Below are 12,570 nucleotides of genomic sequence, written 5' to 3' on the forward strand. Positions count from 1 at the left end.
AACAACAAAAACATTTTTCAAATAAATTATAAAAAAATGATCTCACGGAATTGTAAAAAATACTACACATTGATGAGATATATTTCTTAAAAGTGACAATATTACATTGAAATGTGTAAAAAATTAAATTTTAAATCCATTTTTAAATAAAATAAAAAATCATTACAAAACGAATAAAATAAAAGTTTAATACAAGATAATTTTTCAGATAAATTATTAAAAAAAAAATAATAATAATAAATTTGACCACAAGGAATTAATTGTAAATATATATTTTTAAAAGTGATAATATTACATTAAAATATGTAAAAAATTAAATTAAATTTTAAATCCATTTTTATTTAAAAAATCTTTTAAATCGACAATTTTTTATAGAAGTTGCACAAAAAATTAATATAACAGAAAAAAAATTGGACAATAAATTTATATAAAAAAATTGATTACAAAAATTTTTGATAAAAATGCTTTATTTTACATAATTTTAATACAGTATAAATATACAGAAGAATTTTTCAATATTTTTATTTAAAAAAAAAATAAATTTGATCTTAAAGAATTGTGAAAAATTACTGTAATTTATTAAGATATATTTCTAAAAAATCAATTTGTAAATTTATTTTAAAAAATTAAGGTTTTAAAAAGTACTATTTTATGAGTTAATTTTCAATTTACAATTATTGAAATTGAAAAGTAGCAAAAAATATTAAGTATATAGAATTAGTATTAAGTATTATAATTTAAACATAATGAATAAAAAAAAGTAAATAATATAAATATTCAATGATATATCAAAATTAATTCGTAATTGTATATTACCCCAAATAAAAAATAATTATTCAAAGCAGCAAAAAAATGTGAAAACATTTTATACATATACAAAATCTTCCTTTTCTATTAAAATTTTATTATTAGAACAATATGAAATTATCGAATAAATGTTAAAAATTGTATAAAAGAGGTTTTAACATTTATATGTGCTGCTTAATAATATTTAAAAACATATCGTTAAATTAAAAATAAACAGAGACACCCCGGGAAATAGTTAATAATTTTTTATTGGCTCTTGATTAATTTATCACATTTCACTCTACGATAATAAATATAATCTTCCAACTGCATTTAATAAATATTAAATTATATTAAAATTTAATATATTTTAAATATAAAATTAAAAATAAAATTTGCCGTAGATTTAATGTTACAAATATTTAAAAATTACATTTACACATGTTTATGAAATTCGTTAATATCATTGAAATAAATGATGGCAATTCATTTAATTAATTTATATTGAATTCCAAATTATTTAATGCCCAAAATGCTTCTGACACAACTCATATAACTTCATGTGCGGTTTTATTACTATAATTTTTTATTTTGAAATTTAATTAATTCGCAATTAATTAATTGAAAAGTAAACAAACGAATTAAATATACAAAGTAAATCAGTTAATTTATTACGGTTTTTCTCAAAACATAATTAAACTTAATTGCAACACAAAGTTTATTATTCCACTGGATTCAGTGAAGTGCATTTAAAATTCGATCTATTGTGTATAAAAACAAACACGCATAAAACGCGACGAACGGATTCGCATTTAAATATTAAAAGTTACGCACAGTAAACGGCGCGTTCCGTAATTTATTCCTTATGGCTATCAAATAAAGTGGCGTGGCCTTATAAAAGGCCGCTCAATCCTTGACAATTGCTCTCTATGTACTGCTTATTTTTATTATCCGGCCCGGTAAATTATTGCCCATTCGGTACACGATAGTGACGATACATCAGCATTCCGCGCCGACATTTTTGTTAAAAATGGCATTTGGGACGGCCGTAACGCCGAAGATTATTTTACTATAAAATTTGATGACCGCGGATGTCCATATATTACCTCTTTATTGGCACCGTGTCGCGTTTGTTTAGCTGGGGTACAGTTAGGTCGTATACCATACGAGCGAACTTGTCGGTTTTAATAAGATGTAATTTCATTTTTTTCAGGCTTGTGCACAAATATAGGAAAATAATTGACAGAAGAGTTTCCCGCCAAAAATGGACGTGTTCCAAGATGAGTTGTGTTTTTGACCAGTCGAATTCGAATTTTGCTTTAAACTCCCCAAAGTTGTGAATGTATGAAATGACTTTGAACAACAATTTTTATGAAGTATTTTAGATCAAAATTAAGTTAATTTGGTAAATATTTAGGTTTGGTTTTACCTTTCCCAATATTTAACGTGTTACCACGAGTGAAAAGACGAGAAAATATAGTAATGTTCCCAAGATAAATAATATCTTAAAAGTAAATTAAAAAGAGAAATTGATTTTTCTAATGAAGTGTCATCTGAATGCGGGACACCCCCATAAAATTTGTATTTTATTTTTTATAACTGTATGTTGTGCTATTTTAGTTCTAATTGAGGTCAGCCCATTGAGTCGATCTTTTACTTGTAATATTTGATTAAATTACTACTGAGTGTATTACTACTTTTCAAGGTTCTTCCATGTACTGAAGATACTTACTCAGTTGATAACTGTTTAAAAAATTCAATGACACTACCATAATTCTGCAACCTAAACCACTGGATTAAGCACCTCCTTAAATGGGTATATACCAAATTTCATAAAAAATTAAATTATATAAATTGTCTAAAATAAAACAAATTATCTTATTTTTCAAGAATATTGGAATATTATACTAATAATACTATTCAAACAAGTAAATAAAATTTGTTTATTAGTATAAGTGTACTATTATTAGTATAAACTTATTCAAGAATATGATACGTATTTTTACATTTTGTTCAATACCTTCAACTGATTAAAATAAAATGAATATATCTTTCAATTTTTCCAATTTAATAATAATATGCATATTTTTTATGAAATTTGGTATATACACACTTCAGAGTCTACTTAATCCAGTGGTGTAGTTAGATTTGCTATAAAAAATTTGCTGATGTGATTTATTCAATTTTCATGTCTAAAAAAATACTCGATTTGTTTTTTTAGACATTTTTTTGGTAAATACATATTTTCTACAGTTTTCAGATGGGTCACACTGTATGTAGACGGCTTAATTAATAAAATACAATTGAATTATTTAATCTATTAAGTGTTTAACTTTATAATTTATTAACTGAAATACAGAAAAAGAAATCGATGGCAGATGAGGAAGGAGATGAAATTTTTGCAATAACGACTATTTATTGTTAATCAGGGTTTTATCTCTTTTCAAATTTTAATTAATTTAAATATCTAATTATGAAACATTTTTATGTAAAGATAATCCTAACTTAGTTAGTATTTATGAAATTACTTGAACCAAAATTAAACAATGAGTAAAAGAGATTATAATTTAATCACAGGAACATGCCTTGAAAATTTTAAAAAGTCTTAAGTTACTAAACAGTGAAAAATGACAGTAGGAAGGAAAACCACGTCGTTATAAAATTAAATTCAACAATTTGTATTCAATTCTATTTTGTGAACCATCCGGATGTGAACAATTAAAATTTGAAATCCCTTATAATTCACAACAGTAATGTACCACATTTTCTATTGTGGTAGGAAGATACTTTTAATATATATATTTTTTTTTTCTTACACCTGCATCTTTATTTATAAATTCCCTGCCACATACTAAATGCATTATTGTCTAAACATTCATCGTTGGTGCCTCCTTTGAATAATCACCAGGAATATTAGCATAAAGTGTTGTCTGAATTAAAAAGCTCATAAATCACCTGTCAAGACTGAACGTAAAAACGACCTGTCTGGACGCTGAAGGCTCGAGTGGCAGCACAACCCCAAATGTAATTTTAGCAACTGGTGGTTCTTCTTCTATATAAAAAATTGCACTGAGGCAAATAATATTTCCTTCAAGTTTAAAAAGGTGAAACTGATTGAATATTTACTCACAATATAAAGAACTGAGTTCATGTCACAGAAATGAAAAAAGTTTATTAGGGAACTTTATATGGAAAAATAATAATAATCCTTCACTGAATTCTTTTAATCAACTAAACCATTGAACAAAATGTCAAATACATTTAAGAATATCACATTCAATTTTTTATGGAAATACTGATACCTCATTAAAGGTATTTTTATTCACTATTCTTTGATTTAATATCTTAGATAAACCATTCAGTGTTATTAATAAAAAATTACCGGACAATATTTACACAACAGAAGACGAAATGTTAGTATCTCGTTTACTCTTGAATTGTTGATTGTGCTTATAATAGCTATCAGGGAGGAGCTTCTTTACGACCTCTCTGTATAACTCAGACAAAATTGAAGTTGTGGATTTGTTGGCACTGGGAATTAAACTGTTTGAGAGAACTAATGCTTTAAGTCTCTTTGATATACTCACTTGATGTTTGACACTTTATTCTGTGGTTTAGCAGTGGATAAATAATTTTTTTTTGACACTTGAAACAGAAAAAAATTATGATATATATGGAGTTTTTGAACTACATACAATTCATTGAAATCAAATTTAAAAAATGTGGGAGTGTTTCTGCGTTAAGTGTATTCGATTTTTATGTTAATTTTTATTTGTATTATCCGTTTCCTATACCCACATAAAAATATAAATTGAATAATTAGCGGACATGGAAATGAATTTGTTAATTAATTAACGACCACATTCCTCGAATTTTATGACCACATTTAATTTTTATTTGATAAGTACAAATTTTCGGATCGACGTCGACGTAACACCAAGCGTTATTATTTAATTATTAAAATCGTCAGATGCGTGGCAATCAATTCGAACACCTTTGTGTTACCTGATTATTTTTTCATTGAATGTCAGATACCAAGGACGCCAGTTAGTTATGTGCGATCGTGACAGAAAAATATTTTACACCGTCGGTATTTACGTTCGTAAATAACATACCAACAATCCCAAAAAAAATAATTTTATTTATTTATTGCATCCCATTAAAATATTCGCAATTGGGGCTGTGGCGGGGTTCGGAGACGCGTGGATAATTGGGACCTTATTGATGTACCATATTCCATCAATTTCGCCATTGTAACACATAATTAGCGCTTTGAAAGGCTGCCAGCACCTCCGCTCTCCGGGACGGACGAGTCGACGGGAGGTGGGGTACAGTGTGCGTATACCTGAAACTACAACTTGTTAGGGATGTGGAGAACACCTGACCCGGTCCTGGCAAGTCATGTTGGACAATGACCTTTGGAATGCGGCTGCTATTCAAACCCCAATTCAACACTACCAAAGCCTTTTCAAACACACATATGGGAACCAACTAGTACAGGTACAACCGTTCCGGAGGACGTTCAGCCCGTCTTGGTGTGCGGGTCCGGACCGACCTCGGGGTTGGAATTGATCCGATTTAAATTGGTATTACTCGAGGGGAACCGCGCCGAGACAAAGGACCGTCGGGGCAATTCAACGCCGCAGCAATTATCGTTCGAAAATAATTAAGCGACGCGGATCGCCACCACGAGCAAATCACGTGGAAGCGATTCGCGCTACACACATTTTCCTAACCGAATCTACTTTGGTTGGAAACGGGATGGGAGGAAAAAACGGTCCGCTTTGTTTCAGCCGCGAGGCGCAAGCAATCTTCGCAAATGTGATATATGTTTTCGCTAATGGCGGGCCTTTATGCGTTGAACGTCCCGATTAAAAAGTCCCCCCCCCATCGGTGGTGCCAGCCTCCGCAATTTTCCCTCCATAAAGGCTCTTTCCCATCCCCCCAGTGGGGCCGGATCCCCGGGAAAAGGGGTAGCTTTTACGCAGACACGAATTATACTTCGAAAATTAATGCCGCACTCGTATTATTTTTACTTTGTCGACGTGTTAAAAGCAAAGACAATCAATTGTACATTTAATGGGAAACGTTGGGCGCCGAAGCTGGGGGACTCAGAAAGCGTCCTCGACGCACAACAACGAATGAAATTTATAAAATTTTACTCGCAAAAATATTAGAATAAATTTACATAAAAATATATGTATAAATGGCATTTAATTCGTGATAGTTTTGAACATTTGAAATTGTATGCACATTAATTACACATAAATTTAAAATCAGAAATACTGTTTACAAGATATTATTTAAATATGTTAAATGAAATATGATGTAAAATACAAAGTAGAAAATACTTTTTAAATAATATATTTATTTTTTTAAGTAATTTGATATAAAAAATAAATATATACTGTCAAAAGTGTAACTCTCCAAATAACACATGTAATTTAATTTTAATAATTTTAGTCGGAGTTTGCAAATTTAAAAATAAAGAGGTTTAAAATATTTTTTAAAACAAACACTGACGATAATCTTATTACCTCATTGTGTTTTAAACGTTTTATTTTCATTTTAATTGTTCATGTTCATTTGGTTAAATTAAAATCATGTGGAAATAACATTCTACATAAATTGTAAATTCAAACAATAATTTGAAAAAAAATTAACAGTTTTTCTGAAAATTTTATTAAATATATACCTATAGAAAATAATAAATAGCATAAAATAAAATAGTTTCAATTAAATACATCATAAATACTCGTTTAAATAATATATTATTTAAAATGTAATCCCTATTACCTTAGTCGCAATAAACTTTTATGATTTTATGGATATTACACAATTAAAAGGTTTTAATTAAATTCATTTAAAATGTATAAAATAATTAAAACAGTTTTAAAATATATTTTCATTTATTAGTATAAACACATTTTTTATTAATTATGTGAGAAATTAAATACTTCTTCACCAAAATAAGTATTTTCTCATCAATTTGTTAATTTAATTAAAGAGAATTAATAAATATTACCCATTTTACGCATTTTAAACTTTTAATATTTAATTGTACAAAATATTATAATCAATTTATTATTGTATAGAAAGAATGTGACTTTTTTAAAAAAAAATTTATACGTGTAGGAAAAAAATATTCAAATCAAATAAACTGTACAATATTTCATTGTAAAGTAAATTTTCTATTAATTTCCATACACATCAAATAATTTAACTAATGACAAATTATTTATTCATAACATTAAGCGCACAAATGACCATGGTAATTGATTTGTCAATATTTAATAAATTAAATAATTTGTGTAGTGGTGCTTTATCATACATAAAACAGATTATTTTTAATAAACCTCTATCAATTAATATATAATGCGGCGACACTTCGTTATTTATATTAATCACGAATTTGTTTTTGCTCGTATTATTACTGACATAAATAAACATACGTACAATACATACAACAGGATTTGTTCTAGAAATCTAATCTTTAATTAAGAGTCAGATTTGTCATCTTGGACACATACAGTTTGATTTTGATAACAGAAATTATCGTAGATTATAAGGTCAGACGTCACAAATAAATTAAATCTCCACAACTCAATGATTTTCTCTAAAGCATTCTTATTTAATTTGGCCCTAATGATTTTTTCGCATCGACGCAGGAAAACTTCTCGAACGGTAAACACACTTATCATCGGATTGTAGAAAAATTCCCAGAAATGTGACGTTCCTTATCAGAATTTTTCGGTATCGAACGACCCACGTGAGATGCACGTAGTGAAATGAGACGGCCGTGGAGTGGGCAGTTAAAAATGTGTAGTGCACACAGACCGGAATGGGGGCCGGGAGAGTATACGAGTGGCTCACTAATAAGCCCCACAGTCTACGAGGAGGTAATTAGACGCGAGTGTCGTGCACTTGTTTTATACAGGGCGTCCCAAATTACTCGTCTGTGGCTGTTACGAGTATTTCCTGAATTGAAAGTGTCAATTTTTTTTCTTTTCATTTTTTATAACAAATGATAAAAGATTTATAATCACATTTATTTATCTGAGCTATCTCAAAAAAGATACAGTGGTAGAAAAAAGTATGGATTTTTTTAAAAATTTGATTTTTATTTCCTGTTTTTTTTTTCATATCTGTTAAAATGGTGTTAAACAACTATGCTACTTTGTGTTAACCGTCCGGTATACTAGTATCGTCGCACTCAAGGCAAGTCGTTCATGAAAAACCACTTCCAAAATAGACAAAATTATAAAAAGCTCTCCCTCGAGGATCCTCGCATGAACTCAGAAAAAAATGGAACACTGTCCTTTGGAGTAACGAACGTTGGAGACGGCGAGTGGGGCAACAATATCATTTTAAATACCAAATTCCTACAGTTAAACATGATGACGGAAGCATTATGGTTTGGGTATGCTTTCCTCGATCCAAAGTGGGACCTTTCATTCAAGTGGAGGGTAAAATGGATCGTTTTCAATAAGTAACATTCTGGAAAACATCATGTTTCCATTTATCTAGCCACTTCATTGGATATTTCAACAACACTACGATCCCAAATACACGTCAAAAATTATTAAATAGTAATTTTTAATGAAAAATCCAATCTGTGCTTGAACTGCCGTCTCAATCCCCCGATCTAAATCCTATTGGGCACCTTTGGGAAGTAATAGACGGTCGCATCCGAATAAAAAACATCAAAGGGAACAATAACTTCTTCAAACCATACAGGAACAGTGCCAACAAATTCCTGTTGACACATTGCAGAGACTGGTTGATTTTATGCCTAAAAGATGCCAAGTGATAGAGCATAAAGGTTATGCCACAAAATACTGAAATATTTGAGTTATTATTATTTTTTTATGAATATTAATAAAGAATTCCATACTTTTTTCCAGACCAAACTGATTTTTTATTAAAAAAAGTGAAAAGCTTTGAATATAATTGTTATTAATGAACAAAAAAAAATATTTTTTGAGGTAAGTATATAATGAGGAAAAAAGTACTTTAGAAGGTTTAATACAAAAATATAATTAAAGTTTTCAAAAATGCCACAGATGTGAATTTTCATAGATATTTCACACTTAACATCTAAATCAGTTTTTCTATATCTGCCCCGGAAATACTCAAAACACCCAAAGACAGCCGGCACCGATTATTCCGGATGTCGCCAATGAACCGTCGCGTGAGAAAATCGCGGAAAATCGGAGTTGGAACTGCTGGCCGGTCCAACGGTGAGCGCACACACGGCCTGGCAGGAGATCGCCGTGCGGCTATGACCTTCCCATTGTTTCTTGCTGAGACAACGAGCTCTGAATAATCAAGGCTGCCGGCCGTGGTTACTAACTATTCGATTTGCGGTGTGCGCCGTGTGTGCCGGGAATTCGTCATGGGAAAAAAGATGATGATGCCCCCGCCGCACTCGCGACACCGCACCGGCCACCGTCGTCCGTTTATTCGAAAACGACTACGAAATTTCAATTGTGCCGGCCGATTAACCGCGTCCCGTCCGTGTTACGATGTTTCGTTGGCTTTCACGACGTACTTAATTTATGGTGATGTTGGTGAGGTCTAAAAATAAAATCGTGGGGGTTTATTTACCATTGATACGGGGATGGGTCCAGCCGCTCCATTGGCGTATCCGTATGGCCCGACGATGTATCCCATGTTGAATGAAGATGTGTGGGCGGATGGTTCAACCTTGCCTGCAAAATCAAATAATAATGTTGTTAAGTAAACAAGCAAATTTCTACAAACATTGTTATAACTTTAATCAAGAAATTTGACTTATTAAAGGCACTGACTTAAAAAATCCAATTTTAAAAAATATATGGTAGACTGGATATTATCACTTGAATGTTATTTGTAACTTTTTAATAATTTTTTTGAAATTTTCCCAATTTTTGTACATGAAACTTAACAACAACATTTTTATTTAACTCCCTCCAATGTTTTAGGAAATAATAAGTATGTTAATTTTTATTAAATATACATTAATACAATAATGTGAAGACGCAGATAATGAATAAATTATTATTTTAACCATAAACAGACAAACAAGATTTATTTGTTTATGGCGATTAAAAATGTTGACTTGAATTTTATCCAAAATTAGACATAGTTTAATGGATCCATATTCTTTAACTATTATTTCTAAGCTATTCAATTTTAACTTGTTACAAAAAATTTATATATATATATATATATATATATATATATATTGCGTAGTCAACATTATTATAACTTTAATCAAGAAATTTGACTTATTAAAGGCACGGACTTAAAAAATCCAATTTTAAAAAATATGTGGTAGACTGAATATTATCACTTGAATATGTTATTTGTAATATTTTTATATATTGAAAATAGACTAAAGTTCTTTTATAAAAATTAAAATTATATAAAAATACTTATATTTATAATATATGAAAATTTCTTGAGATTAGAGAAGTATTAGAAATAACTGAACGAAATAAAATTCAGTTATATGTATTGAGGAATTAGTAATGTCAGTAATTTTTAGGTCAAATAATTATGTTGTAAATTAAAAAATTTCACATTCATATTATTAAACTGTATTTTTCATTTTATTTTATTCATAGTCAACAGGATTATAAATAATAAAAAAATTCTGTATATCAAACTTATAAATTGAGTTAAGTTAAAACATAGTGTGAAATATTTTAATTATCCGTGTCTTGACCCATTATATATAGAGGACAAATAATTACAAACAATATAAATATCCATTAAGACTTATTTAATAAGTTTTTTGAATATTTTTCCCAAATTTTGTACTTGAAACATTTTTATTTAACACTCCCCTATGTTTTAGGAAAATAATGTCAGTAATTTTTTATTAAATATACATTAATACAACAATGTGTAGACGCATTTAATAAATAAATTATTATTTTAACCATAAACAGACAAACAGGATTTATTTGTTTATGGCGATTAAAAATGTTGACTTGAATTTTATCCAAAATTAGACATAGTTTAATGGATCCATATTCTTTAAACACCGACCCAAAACTAATTTGTCAGTTATTAATAGAATTCGGCACATCATTCGACATATTTTCAAAGTTATTAGGCGCAGGTGGATTCGTAACGGTAAGTACACTGCGCCACGTGTGCAGTTATTTATTTTAACTGGGGGAGCGTCTGAGCCAGTCGTAAAAAAAAACGTACGAAAACAAATAAAACAAATCGTAGATAAACATTTAGAAATAATTAGCACTATAAATAATTTCCGTTTGCCACCACCATAAAGAGTGTTTTTGTCGCCGACGACTGGTACCCATAATAGCATAAAACTGGCACCAAAACTAATCGGCCACATCTGGGATGGATTTGTAAATTGTAAATATGGAGAGCGATAAATCTGTTTTTTCGGAGATGCTGACTGAGAATTCGATTATGACCGGACTCATACGTGTACTCTGTGTTATTTTAGCGCTAATTGAGGTCCTTCCATTGAGACAATTTTTTGCTTGATTTGTTTAATTGAATCACTGCCGAGTGTATTATTAATTCTGCAGTCTACACATACAGTGTGTCCCATTTGAAAGTAGGACATACTCATAAATTAGTATTTTATGTCAATTTTTATTCACTAAATGTCACACTTTTTGGCACAAAACAAAAACCAATATAATATACAGTATCAGACATAATTAGCGCGACTTCTTTTTTTTTAAATACTAAACAATATATACTACTAAAGACTGATTTTTGTTTCAAAATATTTAGTCCAGTATCCCTTATTGGCTATAACATCGTCACATCACAGATTGGAAATTATTTCCTCAACTATATATATTGTTCCAAACTTTTCTGATTTGTTCAAACAAATTTGCTTTATTTGTGATGATATTCGGTCTAATCCTCTTATCCACAATCTCCCACAAGTTTTCTTTTAGATTAAGATCGGCAGAATGAGCTGGCCACTTCAGGACATTAATTTTTTGTTGAGCAAGCCATTCATTAATAAGCTTGGCAGTGTTTGGGGTCATAGTCATGTTGAAATATGAATTTTAACATTTCCCATTCACAGTCGGGTAGCATGACATCTTCTAATATGTTACGATACACAAAACGATCCATTTTGTTTTTTATTTCTATTTAATCTTTTTTGGTGCCACTTCTTTTGATGTAAAAAACTGTTCGCTTATAACTTTTTGCGAGCTTCCTAAATTATAAGCCACAACAATAATTTTATTTTCTTCAATTTTCCTGTCCAAAAAATCACTCAGTAAGTCAAAATCGGACGAAAAATGCAAATATTATGAGGATGTCCCCTTTTTAAAATGGGCTACACTGTATAACCTTAATTTGAATTTTACTATTAACATTTATAAGATATAACTGTGTTGTGAATCTTAACTATATAACTGAATCCCATTTTATAATATTTTATAAAACATGTTTAACATTCGATGTGTTGGTATTTTTGTTTTAGAAAATTCCTTTGAAACATAAATAATGGGGAATGTGTTATTTGTTAATTTTTATATTGTACTGTGAAATTTATACATTATTTACTTTATGTGCAATTTATTTTTATTTTAACATATTTATTTTATACTTGTGTGTCAATTATTAACATTTACAACGAACAGAAAATAAAGTTTTTCGTAAATTTGTATAATTTGTAACTCAGTCGAACTCATATTACGAAAAAACATCAATTTTTCAAGATTACTAATCGAATAAGTAGTGAAAAAAATATATTACTAATAAAAATGGAATTGAAATAAACATGGAATATACTTT

The 12,570-nt window shown here is 29.3% G+C and overlaps 1 protein-coding gene across 1 annotated transcript in view; it reads right to left on the bottom strand.

Moving 5' to 3' along the window:
* Positions 1–12,570, bottom strand: part of LOC109595558 (protein pangolin, isoforms A/H/I/S) — a 141,080-nt gene that overhangs the window by 124,218 nt on the left and 4,292 nt on the right. The window contains 1 exon segment of the mRNA XM_020010942.2: positions 9,394–9,497. Within this exon segment, the coding sequence (XP_019866501.2) occupies positions 9,394–9,497 (104 nt within the window).

Source organism: Aethina tumida, chromosome 2 (assembly GCF_024364675.1).
Source record: "Aethina tumida isolate Nest 87 chromosome 2, icAetTumi1.1, whole genome shotgun sequence".
Lineage (NCBI taxonomy): Eukaryota > Metazoa > Arthropoda > Insecta > Coleoptera > Nitidulidae > Aethina > Aethina tumida.